The following is a 17,039-nucleotide window of genomic DNA, read 5'->3' as shown; positions in this document are numbered from 1 at the left end:
CACTAAGAACTCCAGTTCATGTACCACTGCATCCTATCCCACAGCCAAGTGTTTCATCTAAGCACTTGGGTTTCAGTGTAATTACCACTGCTTAACAAAGCATGGCCTTATGAAGCACATGCATTGCCATGCCTGTGAATGTAACCTGATATAAGGCTTAAAATGCTCTTCATTTTCCTTTTTTTCATATTGTGATACATGCTGACATCAGATGTTAATATGTGGGCAACATCGACCTGACTAAACATCTCCTGCTATTCACTTAAGCCGAATGGTCACTGGCTTTCTTGACTTTCTTTTTTCTATGCCCTCATCTAATAATGGGAGCAAGAAGGAACATTGCATGCCATGCCCTCTAAAAGCTTCTCGCACACATGCTTGCGCAAGCAATATGCTCAAATCTGGCTAGGTGTAGTAAAATCTCTAATTTTGCTGTAAGTTGTACTAGTGGTCACTGTCTAAGCATAGTAACTGATGTTATTGTCCTTGCACTTTATTTTCCTCAGCCTTCGATTGTTTTAATAAACGAGCATAGTTAAAAAGTGTTATGGTACTGGACTCCATCCCTTAGTTAGAATTTCCAGCATTAATAAGTATTAAATAATTTTCTATCTTATCCTTTTGCTATGCCAGAATGGAGTAGACTATCCTGGATATGTAAGTCAATTTCTTATTGAAATTGGTTATTTTTAGTACTGAAAAATACATGTTTTTCAAAGTCATATATATGTTACTATATATATATGCACAAGTTTCTCTAACATTCAAAATCTTTTTGATTAAAGGTACCTGCTCCTATCACATACCCATTGACCACACCTCAAGTGCCTGTATATGGGATGGTAAGAAGCATGATTGGTTTTGTATTCCTAAAAACTGAGTTGTCTCTATCTGTGGGTTGCATGTCATGAATTACGATGTTCAAACCATCCTGCAAATTAAATGTATTGGTAATAGTGTGTGAAATCTGGTATCTTTCCCACACTGCATTGAAAGACACGACTCTGAAATTGATATAACAGCAGTTTTTAAAATCTTTTACTTTTTTCTCTGTGTTTATATATTTCCTTTCTACTATACTTAAAATGCAAAAATATGTATCTTTACTTATGTGAATGTAGTTTGAATTTTATATATTTGTTTTTGTGGGGTTTTTGTTTTTGGCACAGGTACCTCCTCAGGTTGGAGCTGCTCCTTTGATGGCACCCCCTTCAATGATGTACACACAGCCTGGTCTAAGGCCAACAAATCCTTTTGCACCTGTTTCTGAAACTCAGGTGAACGGTGCTCTTTAATCTTGTAGACATTGAAACTTCAGCCTTGGCAAACACAACCAAATGCTTCATGAAAGGCTGCTGATGTATTTCTGCATGTGAAAGTGAGGGGTTCCTCAGTCAAGGGCAGTTCCTCACCTGGTGGTGAGGAGGCAGATTCAGATGATGGAATTGCCGGAAGCAAGGAAGAAAGTAAAAATCAGATTTTTTCCTCTCACTGTTTCAATATTAAGTAAACAGGAGTGGTGAAGGTATGTAGGTTTAGTCTTGCTATGACATTAGCTGGACACTTGCATTTCTAGTCATGCTGACCAGACCAGTGTTGGAAGTCTCTTGAAGGATCAGGTGATGTGGGAGTGAAAAAGGCATGGACAAGAGATTATTCACACTGGAGAAACTGTACTCCTGTCATCCAGATACATAGGTCTTAATATTCTTTGGGGCTATTTTAAAGTGCCAAAGCCTGTAGACTTAACTTACAAGTAACAAGACAGCCAAACAGATTCTTTATTCTAAAACACTGGGAAACCATTTGTTATGTAAGTGGCATTAATACATCATCTTTGTTTCACAGATACAGTTTATGTAGAGTCACCAAAGCAACAAGATGCGAGAACAACCAAATACTGGTAAAAAAATTAAAAGACTGAATTTCAATCTTTCCATGATGTATTCCTGAACAGGGCAACTGTTTATTCCCTGTATAATACTATATTGTTTTGAACTGCAATGCTCTAGAGATTCTTGTTTATAACAGTCACTGCAGTGTGAAGTCATGTTTGTTTCCTGATTTACGTTTTTTTTTTAAACTGCTCAGCAGAAAACTATTTTTATTGAGGTTGACTCAGAAGGTGCAAGCTGGATTATCATGTTCAAAATCACATAGAAGGTTACCTGATTGCTCTACAACCGTAATCATCAGTGGATTACCTTAGGAATTGGCTGAGAATGTTAAAGCTATTTATTTTATTCGTAAATTCTGTGGCTGTTGTAACCAAGACACAACATGAAATCAAGTTGAGCAATAAAACTTTTATGTGCTCTGATAAATGCTCTGATAGAGCAACGCTTGCATTATCATAATGCCATCATTGTGTGGAATCAGACAGCTTTTTCACACTTACAATAATTTGCAAACTTTATAATGTAAGTTTGAAATGCTGTGAATTAATAAGACACATATTGCATACAGTTAAAAATAATAAATTGCTCCATTGGTATGTCAGTATTACAGGGCTAAGTAAAAAGAGTTAGCAACTGCAAGGCTGCAAGTCTATGATGGAGTAGGGGAAATGAGTATGTTCCAGAACAGCTTACACAGCCTTCAACAGGTGCCAGGAGCTGCACTTCCACGGGTACCTTCTCTGCAGGTGACACCTCCCACCATGGGCTCAGGGAAGAGCAGCCTTGGGAGCCAGTGTTTGTCAGTGCCCCAACTACAGCACATGGGAGCAGTCAGAGAGTCTTGTTGGTAACTGCAGCAGAGAAAGGAAGGGAGCCAATTCTTCTTTCTGAAGTCCATTAGGTCAAAAGACTCAAATCTTGCAGTCATGCTGATACTTGTGAACTGGCAATGATTTTGAAATTATCTAGCTGTAGAAAATAGCTTGTGCTTCTTTTCTGAAATAAGAACCTAGTTGTAAACCATATAAAAATAATTATTTTTAAATGTGTAAATAAGTGTAAACTTTTAGATAGTTGTTTCTTTGATGCTGCAGTAATCTTTTCCTCCTGTAGTGATTTCAAGGTAAAAATGCTACATTAAGAAATCTGGACTCTTTTTGAGAGGAAAATCTTTAAAATCAACTAATTTATGAGTTCACAATGGGTCAGATGTGTACAGACTTCTGGAACATATTTTGTACTTAAGAATCTTCCTCCAGAACTGAAATGGGCTATGGAAATGCCTTATCTTATATTTTTCACTGTCTGATAAAAAATGATAGCATTAAAAAAACCCAGTAGATACAATTAAGTAGATAGAAGCAGGAACAACCTTTCCTCCAGAAGTTTTGTGGCAAAATGCAATGAAAAGCTCTTCTGTAAAATTACTTCTAATAATGATTAATATTAAAGCTGAATTTTCTGTTGTTACAATAGACCTCCAGCATAGTATGTCCTTTATCCTTTGGAGAGTCTGTAATTGTAGAAATCACTGCAATCACAAATTGTATCTCTCACTCTCACTATAAATGCAGATAGGCCTGAGAACCTTGTCAAACTCTCCTGTAGAGAACTTCTAAATTAAGCACATTCCTCAGAGTGAGAACAACCTTTCTATTTTTCTAAATGCTTAATTCTGTCCAAAGAGTGCAAAAGTAGTATTTCTTAACCCTATGGTAAATATTTTGCCCAATGAATCAATACAAAAGAAACAAAATAAAACTCTTCCCCCAACCCTTGGAATTTTTAACTGCTAATTTCCTGGAAAATGCAACCTTGCAGAAATTTAAAACTCAGTGTTCCTTGATGTATATTGATTTTGAAAGAATTTGGACTAGTATATGGTAGTTTAATGTTCAAGTTTGAATTACAAAGGGCTTCAAGCTTTAATCCACCTTTATTGGATTGAACAATTGTACAATTTTAAGCCAATGAGTTCTTCAGTGCCTGTAGTTGCCCTCCACATGATGAGGGAATAGATGCCATTTAGAATGGGTAGTTGTGTTGAGGAAACTGTTTATTTAAGAAATAGTGAATTCCATAGATTAATTCAGCAATCAAAAGTCTTGTGTTCAAATTAGATCAGTCTATGTATTTATAAATGTCTGGACATAAATGGCAGAAGTGAGAGTGTTACAAGCAGGCAGTTCCTAGCACTGTAAGCTGTAAGGTCTCTTTCTTACACTGAGTTGTATAAGTAATAGCACATTATTTTAATAAAATATGCAAATAAACGCCTGGCAAGCAGTATATCTTTGTTATAACTTTATTTCAGAGCATTCTAAATATCTGGAATATACCTGGCTCAAAAATGGATTTAGTGCTGGATAATAGCTTGTACTATTTCTTATTTGCTCTGGATCTTTTAATGATTCTTTTGGTCTGCTTTCTTGTAGCAAAGCTGTCTGATACAAATTTATTAGTATTAAAAAAGGAGAAACAGCCACAAAGTGTGTTTTAAAAACTTTATAATCTACCTTCTTTTGATGCTTTGAAACACAGCATTCAAGTTGATCCTTGTGAAGCTAAGATTGCTGTGATCTTTCTCTCTGCACGTGAGCGTGCAGACCTGGGTTTTGCCCGCCTCTTCATTGTGCGTGTATTGGAACATATGAAATGGCAGGGTATGTGTTTAAATAACCTACATGAGAAGTGAAAAACAAGGACTTAGGATGCTGCCAAGGCTTTTATGGTTATTCTCAAAAAAAATTGCCCCACTTTGAATACCAAGGTTGTTTTTGAGGGTGACTGTACCAGCCTGCAGAAGCTGTGAACAGTAGTTGTGATGAGTGAAGAGAGCTGTATATAAATGTGACTTTCCTTCCAACTTGGATCAGAATCATATTCTGAATACTTCAGGAAGCTGATAACTAAGATGTCTCTCCATGTTTGTCTGAATGAGGAGGAAGACTTTGATGTGTGCTGTACACTTCACATTATTGTACTTTAGTGGGTCACTTGAGCCTCACTGTTTGGACTTGGTGCTGCTACAGGCAGCCTATCATGGAGTACGCCATAGGATGACTTCTGAGGGACTTTGGAAAGGTGGATTGTGTGAGGCCTCTTGGACTTGAACGTGTACCTCTAAGTAACTGGGGTTTTCTTACGTTCTCTAGATAATAGTTTGACTTTGCCTCCAAGAAGTTACTGGTTTTTTTAATATAAATTTTGGAAATACGTACTAGAAAAAAGCTCTGATCTGTGCACATAGTGGAATATTTGTAGGTAAAATAACAAATGGACTTTGTGTAAGAAAAAACAAAACCAACAGCAAAAACCACACACACACAAAAGTAACAACAACAAAACTTCTGACAAGATTGAATACAGGGTGTATCTATCCCCAGCTGGATTTTTTGATGTGTGACAGGGACAGGGGGGGTTCAATTAGAATAATAGGCACTGTGGATCGGTGCTTAATTTGTACATAAAACGGAAAACTTAGTTTGGGGTAGTTTGTATTGTAAGGATAACATCTAAAGGCACTGTATCACTCATTTATTTCCATTGAAAAGATTATATTTTTGAGCAATGGAAACTGTACATTTTATCATTTATACATTACTGATAGCTAGGAATATAGAAAACCTGTTGCTATGACTGAAGATGTCATAGATCTGTACATTGCTGCATCACTACTTTATTCAGATTCTCATAATCATTTATTTAAAGAGATTGTAGTAACTGATTAAAGGTTACTACATTTATGTTACATAAATTCCTGTTACAACAGGAATTGTAACATGAAATCTTTCAGTAAATATCAGATGTGTATCCTTGTGATTAAGCTTAATCCTTTACCAAATGTTTGGCTGGAATTTCATCTTGGAACAATGACAAAATAGGTGCTGGAACAGATTTCCCTCACCCCAACCTCCACATTATTTATTTAATAGGTCTTGTATGTTATGTTTTTCCCCATGACAGGTTTGTGCCTTTTATTGGATATTTATTTAAAAGGAGCTATGATAATTTAGGTTGCTTTTTTCAGATGTATTCTTGTACAGCTGTTCCTTTATGTGAGTTCCCTCATTTTAAAAGAATACAGAATGTGTGAAAAATATACTAGCCACAAACTGGAAAAAAATCTAAGGATTTATGTTCTATGAATAATTTTTTTTAAATATAAGCCTAAGCACAAGACTGGCTATGTTGATATTTTAATTGTGGAACTTCACAGTTTGTTAATATGCAGATTGTTCATTTTTTAAAAAAAACTGCTCATATCCACATATTTGATGAAACAAGTTTTGGAAAAAAATAAACTTTGGAATATGCAAGGATTGTGTGTGTGTGTGATCATTTTTTGTGTGCTCAGGCTCAAGGCTTTCTATAATGCTGATAAGCCATGGCTGAATTGGAGTGCCTTAATTGGCTTGTTCCTCCTGTGTGGTTTACACTGGAGAAAAGAAGGCTCCAGGGAGACTGTGAGTTTTGGTTGAGTTTGCCTGGAGCTGGATTCATTCCCTAGCCATCAACATTCCATCAGAATGTGGAGGGCCTGGAACACAGGCTAGGGAAGTGTGGCTGCAGCAGTGCTCCTTTTTTCTAAATTAGAGAATTCTATTTTTAATAGTTGTATTTTCGTTTCTTTAGCTTTCAGAGCTCTGTTTGCAGTTGTGAGCTTAGACTACTTAATAGTTCATTCATGTTCTGTCACACTTCCATCTCAGTGCTGAAGCGCCGGGCAGCAGCAGCAGCAAATCAGCTGCGAGGTTCAGGTGCTCGGCCTGCACTGTCGCAGCAGCATCGCTCTGTCCCTCCTCGGAGAGGCAGTAATTCAGGGAACTGACTGCAAGGGCACTGGGAGAGCAGCGGTGAGAAGCTTATGCGTGTGAATACAGGGCAAGCATTATTGGTGATGCTTTAGAAGTTTTATTGTAAATTGTTAAAGGTATTGCTCCTGTTTGCTCTGTTTGGTTTGTCATCTATGCTGTGGGAAAGGCAGAGCAGCTGCGTTTAGAAACGAGCGCTTCCTCCGCAGAGAGAAGCAGAGGGTGGGATAAGCGACATGTCCTTCCCGGGACAGGGCAAGCAAGGCACTCGCAGTTCCTGCTACCCGGGCAGCCCCTGCTGCCGCAGCCTTTCACTTCTGCTGGAGCCTTCTCCTTCCTGCCCCGCCTTCCTCATCCTCATGGCCCAATGGGCGGTGCCCGGGGCTGCCACCGCCCCGCCCGCCCCCGCCTCGCGCCCAGCTCGTCGCCGACGTGATGACGCATGATCTCGGCGTCCTGGCGTACGCCGCGCATGCACTGTCCGTTCCCAAATGGCGGCGGCCGGAGGTAACGAGGCGGCGGCAGCGGCGGGCGGGAGGCGCGGCCCGCTCGGCATCCCTGAGGCGGCGTTCGTGGTGAGCGGGCCTACCGAGTGGGGCCAGCGGGCGGGGCTGTGTAACCCCGAGGTGGTAGTCCTGGAGAGTAGGTCCGGGGAGTGGGGCTGGGCATCGCTGAGGCGGCGTTCATGGGGAGTGAGGGCTGTGCTCTGCCAGCAGGGCCCGGCCCCCTTAAGGCGGCACCTCGGTGGCGTTCAGGGGGCGCAGATGGTGGAGGCCCTTCGCAGCCTCAGTCCTGGGCATTTTCTCGGGTGAGTTACACTCTTGCGATCCCGACCTGGGTCTTTACCTTACAAGAAGCTCAGCTCCCCGCGTTAGGCAGTATCGTGTTATTGCACTGCCAGATTCAGGGCAGTGAGCAGCGTGTTGTGAGAGCCTTTCTGGCACACATTGCATGGGGCACAGCCTTGGCTTCTGCTCCACGGATAACGTGCCGTGCTCCAAGCACCTTTCCATTCATCTTCCTCTCAATCAAGTTCTACAGTGCTGAGAAGATTCACCCTTCAGAAGCACCCATGTGTTCTTGAAAACCAGCAAATGTGTATCTTCTGGAAAACAGGCCGAACTTGTTTATCCAGCTTCAAAATTATTTTTTGATTTTGATTATTCTGTTGAGTGGTTGAAAAGCGGGAATCAGTGACTTTTGCAGTGACATAATCTTACAGTCATCTGTTGTTCACTTTCAGCTGTGAGCTCACTCTTGGTCCATGGTCTTGATTGCTGTTTTATTAACTATGATAAATAACTATTGATCAGAGTGGCTGTGGCTGTACCTGGTTGCCTTGGTGGTCTTAGGAAGTGTTGGAAGCCTGCCCCATCTGATACAACTACTTTTATAGAAATAAATTGGTTTGACTTGCATTGTGGTTTTTCTGGATATAATGCTTGTATTGCTGATGTGTCTTATCTGGGTATAGGGCCTGACTAGACAGGTAGAGTGCATTTGCTTTCAGTGATCCAGTTTCTCCTTTTCCTTTGAGTTTTTTTAACAATAATTAGGATCTGGCAAGTCCTTACTGGGGTGGAAAATCATTGCTGCTTCCAGCTAACTTCCTTCAATGCCTCATGGGAGACCAGCATAGATGAAAGGGAAGGCTCACAGCTGCCCTGTGAGACCTCACTGATCCTGACAGGAGAACTTGTGGTCTATGCTGACTCTGCATTACAGGTGGCCACCCTGGCAGGAAGCAGGCTATAAACGGCCTCAGCAAACACTTTAAGGCCATCTGTCAGATCCCTCATTCCATGCTGGTGGCTGCCTTTCTAGCTGTTGTATTTGGTTCCATGTAGTTTCCTTTCAGTACCTGTGTCTGAAGTATCTTGCATGCTGTACCACATGGCTCTGAGAGTTCTGGGGCTGTGCCTTAGTCCCGTGCTTCTCTTCAGTTCTTCATAACCTTATGGATCTTCATAACCTCTGAATCTAAACATCTTGGAAGCTTCCTAATTCTCAGTTTTGGGAGGTGCTCAGATCAAATTACAGTTGTGTGTCTGCAGAAGAGATCCTTGCTGGTGATCATAGACTACTTGGATGTAGATTTTAAGATAGACTTTCTTTTATTCAAAATAAGCCTGCACTGAAAAATTGTAATGGTATTCTGCTCTGCAGAGTGAAAATACTACTGTCTTGAGGGTAGGCTTTTCTAGAGCTTTTTTATTTCAGAAAATAGGTTTCTATTTCAAAAACATTTAAAGACTTGCTGACCTCTTGCTTTGCATTTCCCCCCCCCACCACATGCTGCATGGGCATCCTTACTGTGAATCTTGTCTTCAGAGATGTTTTCTGTAAGTGTCTTGGTTCATTAGAGGCTCTTCACACAATTTATGGCTCATGTCTTCTCTGAGGAAGTTGTTCTATGAACTCTTGCTCCTCTCCAGGTTTCAGGTGATGTTAAGCACTCAGAGCAAGTAATGTTAAGTAATGTTAAGGGGTTTTACTGGACTACAAACTCTCCAAACAGAACTTTCTGCTGTGGTGGTTTTGAGCTGTTGTTCAGATGTTTCCAAATAAAATGCCTTCTTCAGCAGGTGTGAGGATGCAGGTCTACAGATTCATATCTCTTGTCATGTTCTCTGCATATGCCCCCAGGTGATGAAGCTCTCTGCAGAGTGAGTGCCTGCAGCTCTTTATTTGGGTCATCACTCAGAAAAGAACCATAGGGACACATAGGAATGCACTATCCTGCTGCATTTCATGGCTTCTACAGAACATTATTGTGGCTTGGCTTGAAGTTTCAAAAATGGTGCTTTGCCAGTGAATTTTATTCCTAAAAAGATAGAGATGAGTTGTGGTGTGTCCTTGCAGAACCTGAAAGGGTTCTAAGAATTTGCAGTGGAGGTGCTGTGGAATACACCACAAAGTGGGCATCTTAATGGCTTTGACAGCCAGCTGTGCCTCAGAACTGGTTCTGGTCAAGCTTAAAGAAGTGACTGTACTTCAGCCTTGCAGATGGGAAGGTGGGACAAGAGCCTGACCAGCAGACTTGGAAGCCCCAGCTGGGAAACCTTGGGAGTAAATCTTAGCTCGCCTTGAACTGGGACATTATGTAGTGGAAGGAGGTCACCAGTATACAGGGGGCCTGGATTTACTTCTGGATTCACTTCTCAGCATCTTTGTTTCAGGAGAATGTGGATTATGTCCTGTCCATGTGCACAGACAGATGGGAGCTGAGGCAGAGCTGGGTGCCAGGCAGGGTGTGCGGGGAGCTGCTGCCCACCTGCTTTTGCTTTCTGCCTCAGGTGGTTTAAGCAAGCAGAGCTTCCACAAGAGGGAGTTTCATTTTGCAGTATCCTCAGGCCTTATTTCTACAACACTTTCCCAAACCCAATCCTTGTTTTCTTTACTGAAGGCTTCTCTAGGAGCTTAATCCAGAGGCAGGAATGCTTCCCAGACTGTGAGGTAGCTCGAGGCATTTTTCAGGCAGTCAGGTGTGGTCTCTTGAGTTTGGATCTACCACCTGGACAGTACTGCCTGCTGCAGGTTGTGGAGCTCATGTTCTGCTACAGATTTCCTTAATGATAAGGAAGGCAGGGACTTCTTACCAGATTCAGTAACTTCCTAGTAAGTTTCTTTAGCCAAAAGAGTTAAGTCATCATAATGAGGGGGAGCAGATCAATGTCTGATATCACTTCAATAACATATCTCACCTTTTTCTGGTGAGAAACTTCTGGAATTGAGACACCAAGTTCAAAAGGAGGAGCTGAAGAAGCCTGTGGTAGGGCTTCCATCAGGTTTCACTGAGCTGTGTAGACAAGGGCAGAATTACCTCAGTGGGGGAGTGGGGTCATCTGAAATGGTGGAGAGGCCAGAAACGTGTGGTTTGTCCCTGGCCTGATGTACCTTTCAGAAGCTGGGGACATTGTCCCCCAGCAGATGAACTGCTTCCTGAGATTCTGAAGGAGGCACATGCCAAGGGTGGTAGCTTTGCTGGCTTAGGCCTTTCTCCTCTGGCAGTTTTTCCTGCCAGTCCTGTGGCTCTCAGTTGATGGTAGGACTGGCTGGAGTTGTTCTCTTCCATAGTGCCTGTCTGAGCAGATACCCTTTTTTTTTCCCCCTTTCCGTCTTTCTCTGCCACAACATGCTTGATCAGGCTGACTAATTTCCTTCATCATTTTTTTTCCAAAATAGTTCATAATCTGGTTAGCCACAGAGAAAGCATCCCTGCTTTAGAGGTAGGAAACCCAGGTTTAGCGGTGCTCCATGGATAACCCACCTCTGTAAGATGTCAGCCAGGACTGGAAGCGCCACTAACCATGTACCCATAAATATGGTTATGAAATAATCCTTGCACTTATCCCTTAGTTCCCTACTAAAAAAGCAGGGAGGGAGAAATGAAGAGATGTCTAAGAAAAGAAACAAAATGTTCTCCAGTTCAGAAAAAAAAAAAATTCTTTACATTTCAAAACCACTCTAGATGTAGCTGCAGTAAGATGATAGCATGTCTTATGTCTAGGATTTCCATAAAACTCTTCTAACACTAAGGGTTTTTTTCTCCCCGTAAAGGAAGATGTAGATTCTTTTATGAAACAACCTGGAAATGAGACAGCAGATGTAGTTCTTAAGAAGCTGGATGAGCAGTATCAGAAGTATAAATTTCTGGAACTTAATCTTGCTCAAAAGAAAAGGAGGTAAGTTTTAATTTTTGCAGAATTGGGAAATGTTTAGCACAGTTCTGGGTTTTTTTTGATATTAAGTCTAATGGCCAGGAAGGCCATGGGGATCCCAGTGCCTCTGCCAGGGCTGTTGAGGAGAGTGAGGCCCTCAGCTCTGGAGAGCTTTTGCTTGAGCAGTGCAGGGTATTGTGGCTCTCATTGTCAGAATAGTCCAGAACCTCAGAAGAAGCACACTTGTTTTGTTTTACCTGCAGTAGTTTTGACTTATATTTCTGCTGAGGTTTCCCTGACCTCTGGGAGATTACAAATATGCAAAGTGTACCATTTTAGTAAAAGGGGGTCTGTTATTGTGTGTTGCTCTGATGTGAAAGCTGAGTGGATTGGTGTGCTTCCAAAGCCAGCGAGCCTTGGTGTTGTGAGGGGCAGGTGAAGCTGGAGCTGAGCTGCCTTTACATGCCACGTCTTTCAAACCTGCGTATGTAAGCTGGAAAAAGCTGTTAACAAGTTTTAAAATGGAGGGTGGATTGTATAATAAAACTGATCGCATTTTTTGGAAACTTTGTGTCTCTGTAAAATAATAAATATGACTGTTGTTAATTCACAGGCTAAAAAGTCAGATTCCTGAAATTAAACAGACATTAGAAATTTTAAAACACATGCAGAAGAAAAAGGTAAATTATTTTGAATATCTAATGAGTATGAGAAAAGCTAACTACCTTTCCACCCTAACAGAACACATTGCAAGAAATATTTTGGAGAGCACACTTAATATGCCTTTATAAATAACAGAATTGTTTTTAAAGGTATGTAGTACTTTTTGAAAGCTAGTTTTAAAAAAAGCTAATGTTTGTAATGCAAACCTCATTTTTAATAGTGTATAGATTGCAGCTAAGCTTTGACTTCATCTCCATTCTTTATAGATATTTCTGTATTGTTTTTAAATATATAATTTAAAAATGCATTATTCTTGGAGATCCAATTTTAAAGTTGAATTAAAGTTGCAAAGAATTCCATGCAAGTTAATGCTGTGTCAATGGTAGAAAGCAGAAAAGTGTGCTCTTTATTCTAAGTTTTATGTCTTTAACATGTTTCCAATGAAAATAGCAATTGTAAGTTTTATCATTTGTCTTAAGGATTCCACACATCCAATGGAAACCAGATTTTTATTGGCAGATAATCTCTACTGCAAAGCTTCAGTTCCTCCTACAGATAAAGTTTGTTTGTGGTTGGGGGTAAGTAAAATGGAACTTTCTCTGAAACTGTTTCAATAACCTACAAAAGGCTTGTGAAAGAGAGTTTTGGTTGCTGTCTCCCCTGGTTGTAGCAGGCATGATTATTGATGGGTACATGGTGGTGCTGCGCCCTAGCAGCAGACCACATCTAACCAGGCAACTTCAGTGTGTTAGTGATTTCTTGTTCCATTTTTTTTTTTTTGATTCCTGAACAGTAAGACTTCAGAAAATTGTCTTTTTGCTGGATTGTTCTTTCCAAAAACCTTGTTTGTGTTTCTCTTACCATTTCTGTCACTTTTTGGTTCAGATTAACATCCATCCTTGCCTGGCATAAGAATGTGCCTAGCAAAATAACTTAGTTTAGCAAGTAGCTTCCCATCTTCTCTATGTTATTTGTATTCAGCATCTTGCTTTCCCTTTTCATGCACCTCCTTAGGGAAAGGTGGGATATCTGATGTTCACAGGTATCTGCCAGCATTTAGAGTGGACTTCGCACTAAAGCCTGGTGGGATCAGCATTCACAGCCCAGATTCCCAAGTATTTAAGCAATATGAGGTTGGAATATTTTGTTTTTAGAGGCTTTATTTTATGTGGAGATTAACCTGCTGAAGCTTATTTTGAGACTTTCAAATCATGGATGTTCCTAAATCCCAGTGTTGACTGCCAAACAAAACATCTTGGTTAGGACAGAAACACTGTTGACACATGAACCATCCAAACTTATTGGACAGTTGCTCCCAACCTTTCCCACTTCAATCATAAAAATTCTGATACCTGTTGCTATTAGGAGACTGTCTTTGGAATTCATAAACACTGACTTTAATGGAGCATCCCAGGTTTGTTTTCTGACAGAACATCAGAGAAGGTTCATCTTATTGACGGTTCGCACTGAAAAGCTATAATGAAACGCCATGCACAATTAATTTTATTTAGGTGTTCTTGGCCTTCTGCCTTTCTTTTGCTTGTTGCCTACAGTCTGTGTTGGGCTGTGCATGTCACTGTTACTGGAGACTCTGCCCTCCTCTTGCTTTAAAGAACAGCTTATCCAACTCTGGCAGCTCAGTGTAGCCTTCCATGGGATTCTGTCAGTCACAGGCTATGGCTCTATTCAGGGCATAGTTCTTGAATAGGACAAAGCTTCATTGATGCATTTTCACCTGATACTGCTTTTTTATCTTGTCCTGTGGTAGCTTCTTACTGAAACAACCATGTGTGGATTAAAAACCACCACCACAGCATCAGAGAGGACTTTTACACCTGTTGTATCTTTAATACCTGTAATAGCTTTTGTTACTGACAGTGCCAGCTGTTTGTTAGTGTTTCACACAGAGCCTGAGGTTTATCTTGAATCCAATAAAAACTGTTTCTAGAATTGTGTGGCTCCTGAAAGGTGCTGCTAAGAAATGTGAGGTCTCTCACTTTCCAAATACAGTGAGGATGAGATACTAATACCTGAATCTGATCCACTGGGGAAGAAATCCCTCCTTGCTTAGCTATAGGAAGAGAACTTCTTGAAGTCACTAGGGAGATTTATTACTCAGTTACTGAAGGTGTGGAGGCCTCAAGTGGATTCAGACATTGTCTGTCCTGCATCTTGTCTTTGCCTGTCAGGACAGTCTGTTGCTAACGTGATTAGTTACAAACAACAGCCTAAAATATGCTTGGTGTGGCTTAGCCGTTACAATGCAAGAGTAAGAGCTTTTATCAATCTTCCTTTTCTAGGCCAATGTGATGCTTGAATATGATATTGATGAAGCTCAGGCTCTGTTAGAGAAGAATTTGTCAACAGCCACGAAAAATCTCGATCTTCTAGAGGAAGACCTGGATTTTCTCAGAGATCAGTTCACCACTACAGAAGTCAGTATCCTTTTCATTAATGTGAGGGAGGAGATGTATGTGAAAGCCAACATCCAGGTAACAATCAACTTTCTGATGTGTTTATAACTTAGACTGGCTACCCTCAAAATTCTGTAGCACCTGTGAACTTTACTGTCCTAGCAATGAAATGGACTGTTGTATTTACAGGGCTGAGTTGGAAGTTGGTGTATGAGAGGTAACAAAACTTGTATTTGTGTCCTCATGAAATCTACAGCAGTGGTTGCAACCCAGACTGACTCTGGAGTGAGTTGAAGTGTGGATTGATGCCCAAGTGACCACCTTAAAGCAGTGACCCTTTCTCTAGAGTATATGAATATTGTACTTTGTTGCCCGTCACACCCTTTGCAGCTGCCTCCAAGCAGCAGAAGAAGCAGAAGTAGCCCTGCTGCAGCAAGCCTGGGAGTGGGTTGGGGTGTGCTCAATGTTTTTTAAATGTCTTTGTACTGTCATGAGCCATCTCCTGGGGGGGGTGTTATTTTTTACACTTTCTAGTTAAAATCTATTTTAATGAGTGTAGCAATTAACTGAAGCATTAGATTTAGTTTAATGAAGGCACAACTGCTTGTTCTTTCAAGTTGACACTTGAGCTTAGTGCTGCAGGAGTTTGGGATGCCTGAAAGAGGCAAAAACAACTGATGTGGGCAGCTTGACTGAAATCAGCAGAGTTAGGCAAAATAAAAATTGTTTCTCTGCAATACCTTTTTGGTATTTTTAAGTAACCTATTTGGTTTTTTAATTATATAAATACTGAAGTTACCAACAGTTACAGCGTTCCTGAGAGCTGAAGCTTTGCACCAAGTCAGCCCTTTCATGAAATGGTTCCTATACTGACTGTTCTAAGCGGCCAACTCTGTAACCTGCTTTTTCTCCTTTTTTAAAAATCCTTTTTTTTTTTCTCTTTTCTGATAGCCTGAGCCATTTCCTTAATTCCACACCTTCAGATATGGCTAGAGTTTATAACTGGGATGTAAAGAGAAGAAACAAGCAAGACCCTTCCAAAAACAAAGCATAGGTTTTTCCAATTTTAAATGTGGTTTCAATTTCCAATTATTTTTTATTTAAGCACCCCCAAACTTCATTCAGGACTGAGTTACTTTCAGCATTTCAGTAACTGGTAAAATATATAAAAACTAATGGTGAGCACCATTTTATTTATCTGTAAACTCAAAATTTGGTTTCATGCATGCTTCATGAAATGAATTATTTGAAAAGGCACCACACAGTCCAACAAAGGATGTAGTATTTTGATCAGTCCATCATAAATAAATTTCTGCCTGAAAGCCTGTCTGAGAAGCTGAAGGAGATGTATGAAATGGAGCCATGTTCACAGGCTAAGGCAATGCAGGGTTTTTCTTCTTCATCTTTATACTGAAGCTGATGAAGTTAACTTTGACTTGGGCTGGGAAGATGTCCAGCTGTAGTGTTCCAGGAAACAACAAAATTAGAGTGGAATCTTGGTGTTTGTTTTAGTCAGTTAATGGCAGCACCGGTGTGTAGGCATTCTTGGATGTCTGTTTTGGATAAACTTGTAGTAACTCTGGGCTACCTAACTCTGTTACTGAGCTCTCAACACTTTAAATGCAGCAGTTAGTGATTTGTCCTCAGAGAGCACAGTGGGCAAGGAGTGAGCAGCACAGGGGATATCAAGCCTGCAGGTCTCACCCCTTCTTTTTCATAAGTGTGTACATGTTGGTTGTTTAGGCAAATGTGTTGAACAAGGACCCAAGAGCCCACAGCTTGCGAGAGCCTCCCATTGCCACCCCCTTGGCCAAGATGTCCAATTCAAATGTCTGAACACAGCCTCCCAGGTGGTAAAATCTGTGTTAGGTCAGGATGGTTGACTGGAACATGACCTCTGATGGTACAGTTGGAGTGTTTTTTTAGTCCTTACAAAGCCTTGCGAGATTGTTGCCTCTTACCTTTGCAGTTTCTTTCTAAAATGAAATGCTCAGTGGTGATGTCAGTGGCTAATAATCACATTCTGTGACTGAGAGTACAGGTTTCACTGCAAAATAAATGCAAATGTTAACTGTTCAATCTTCATGTAAGAAACAATATACCTGTAAATTTTTTGTACTTTTATTTCATGATATTAAAATAGTAAAACTAAACAGTTGTGGCAAACAGCTGGTTTTGTGCATCTTTCTTTGTGTGAAAGTCATGAATGTGATGTGTGACCTTCTGTAATGTTTCCCTCCCTTAACTAGGCTTGTTAGGGGTGAAAAATTCAATTCCATGGAAGCAGCAGACATGAAAAGTATGGCTGATGGATCCTGGCATAAATGAAAGGGGGAATGAGTCAGCACATCTGAATTGGTGACTGAAAGCAAGTGATTTACCAGCACTGTGCCTGTCAGAAAGTGAGCTGCAGGGAAGGGCAGAGAGAAGGTAAACCCTTAGCACTGATCGTCAGTAACTGCCTGGGCTCATCCCTTCCCCACAGCAATACTGTTTGTTTCAGTGTCTGTGGCTGCAGCAGAGGAACATGGAGCTCTACTGTATTCTCAAACAGGTATCTGCTACAGCAGCAGAATGTGGCACTGGTCA

The 17,039-nt window shown here is 40.7% G+C and overlaps 2 protein-coding genes across 15 annotated transcripts in view; both read left to right on the top strand.

The window, feature by feature from the left end:
• Positions 1–6,217, top strand: part of LOC111928683 (phosphatidylinositol-binding clathrin assembly protein-like) — a 29,880-nt gene extending 23,663 nt beyond the window's left edge. For 5 of the 10 annotated variants that reach the window (XM_023926090.2, XM_023926088.2, XM_023926087.2 and 2 more), the window contains 4 exons: positions 634–657; positions 786–842; positions 1,170–1,277; positions 1,849–6,217. In XM_023926090.2, coding sequence (XP_023781858.1) covers positions 634–657; positions 786–842; positions 1,170–1,277; positions 1,849–1,863 — 204 coding nt within the window. In that variant the 3' untranslated portion in view covers positions 1,864–6,217. The remainder of the gene's footprint in view (positions 1–633; positions 658–785; positions 843–1,169; positions 1,278–1,848) is intronic. The other 5 variants (XM_023926092.2, XM_086850664.1, XM_086850665.1 and 2 more) reach the window with 1 other exon arrangement.
• An 871-nt stretch (positions 6,218–7,088) lies between these two features.
• On the top strand, positions 7,089–16,616 carry VBP1 (VHL binding protein 1). 5 transcript variants are annotated; one of them, XM_023926096.2, is made up of 6 exons: positions 7,089–7,287; positions 11,273–11,397; positions 11,987–12,053; positions 12,516–12,614; positions 14,337–14,475; positions 15,434–16,616. In XM_023926096.2, the coding sequence occupies exons 1-6, from the start codon at positions 7,204–7,206 to the stop codon at positions 15,502–15,504; spliced, it is 585 nt and encodes a 194-aa protein (XP_023781864.2). In that variant the 5' UTR covers positions 7,089–7,203; the 3' UTR covers positions 15,505–16,616. The 5 variants fall into 5 exon arrangements, with proteins under 5 accessions (XP_023781864.2, XP_086706787.1, XP_086706789.1 ...); XM_086850661.1 differs by having other exon boundaries at positions 7,137–7,219; XM_086850663.1 differs by having other exon boundaries at positions 7,147–7,287; positions 14,337–14,528; positions 14,640–16,616.
• The last annotated feature ends 423 nt before the right edge of the window (positions 16,617–17,039 follow it).

This window comes from Cyanistes caeruleus, chromosome 14 (genome assembly GCF_971803275.1).
Source record: "Cyanistes caeruleus chromosome 14, bCyaCae1.hap1.1, whole genome shotgun sequence".
In the NCBI taxonomy this organism is placed as follows: Eukaryota; Metazoa; Chordata; class Aves; order Passeriformes; family Paridae; genus Cyanistes; species Cyanistes caeruleus.
The sequence above is the reverse complement of the archived record's forward strand: the minus strand, read 5'-3'. Positions and strand labels throughout refer to the sequence as shown.